The sequence below is a fragment of the Saprolegnia diclina genome, assembly GCF_000281045.1.
Source record: "Saprolegnia diclina VS20 unplaced genomic scaffold supercont1.94, whole genome shotgun sequence".
Lineage (NCBI taxonomy): Eukaryota > Oomycota > Saprolegniomycetes > Saprolegniales > Saprolegniaceae > Saprolegnia > Saprolegnia diclina.
Window position 1 is genome coordinate 204149 of NW_008246161.1, and position 477 is coordinate 204625.

Here is a 477-nt window from a genome sequence, read left to right on the forward strand (position 1 = left end):
GTGGAAAATATTGTCATACCACACGCGAATGTAATCAACTGCCATGTACATCGGGAACGAGTCGCAAATGTTGTTGGTGATGTTGTACTCAAAAGTGCCCGGTTGGGGGTAGTTTTTGTCGCCCCGACACCCGCCCATAAACACATTCGGGGGCGTCGTTCCTATGTACATAGTGTCTACTTGAACCGGCCGCACAGTAGAGGAGAGGAACCCCACGCCGCCGACATGGCCACGTTGAAGATAAAGTAGCTCGGCTCTTCAATCATGAGCTTCTTCGGGTTGCGAGGCGTGCCTTGGGGTGGCGACGTGAGCGCTGACGCCGGGACTTCGTAAATTGGCGCCTTGTCCAGCATCCAACGGACGTAGCCATCATCGCCCGTGACCCTAACTCGTCCCGTAAGGACATTGTCATTAGAAACAATACGTACCACTCGAGCTGGTACCTATCGCGCGGCCATGATGCAAACGTGGAACAAG

General features: G+C 53.9%; 1 protein-coding gene across 1 annotated transcript in view; it reads right to left on the reverse strand.

Moving 5' to 3' along the window:
- SDRG_15522 (hypothetical protein) overlaps positions 1 to 447 on the reverse strand; it is an 8088-nt gene extending 7641 nt beyond the window's left edge. The window contains exons 1-3 of the mRNA XM_008621697.1: positions 429 to 447; positions 212 to 384; positions 20 to 161 (exon numbers count right to left, since the gene is read on the reverse strand). Coding sequence (XP_008619919.1) covers positions 20 to 161; positions 212 to 353 — 284 coding nt within the window. The 5' untranslated portion in view covers positions 354 to 384; positions 429 to 447. The remainder of the gene's footprint in view (positions 1 to 19; positions 162 to 211; positions 385 to 428) is intronic.
- Positions 448 to 477: the final 30 nt, after the last annotated feature.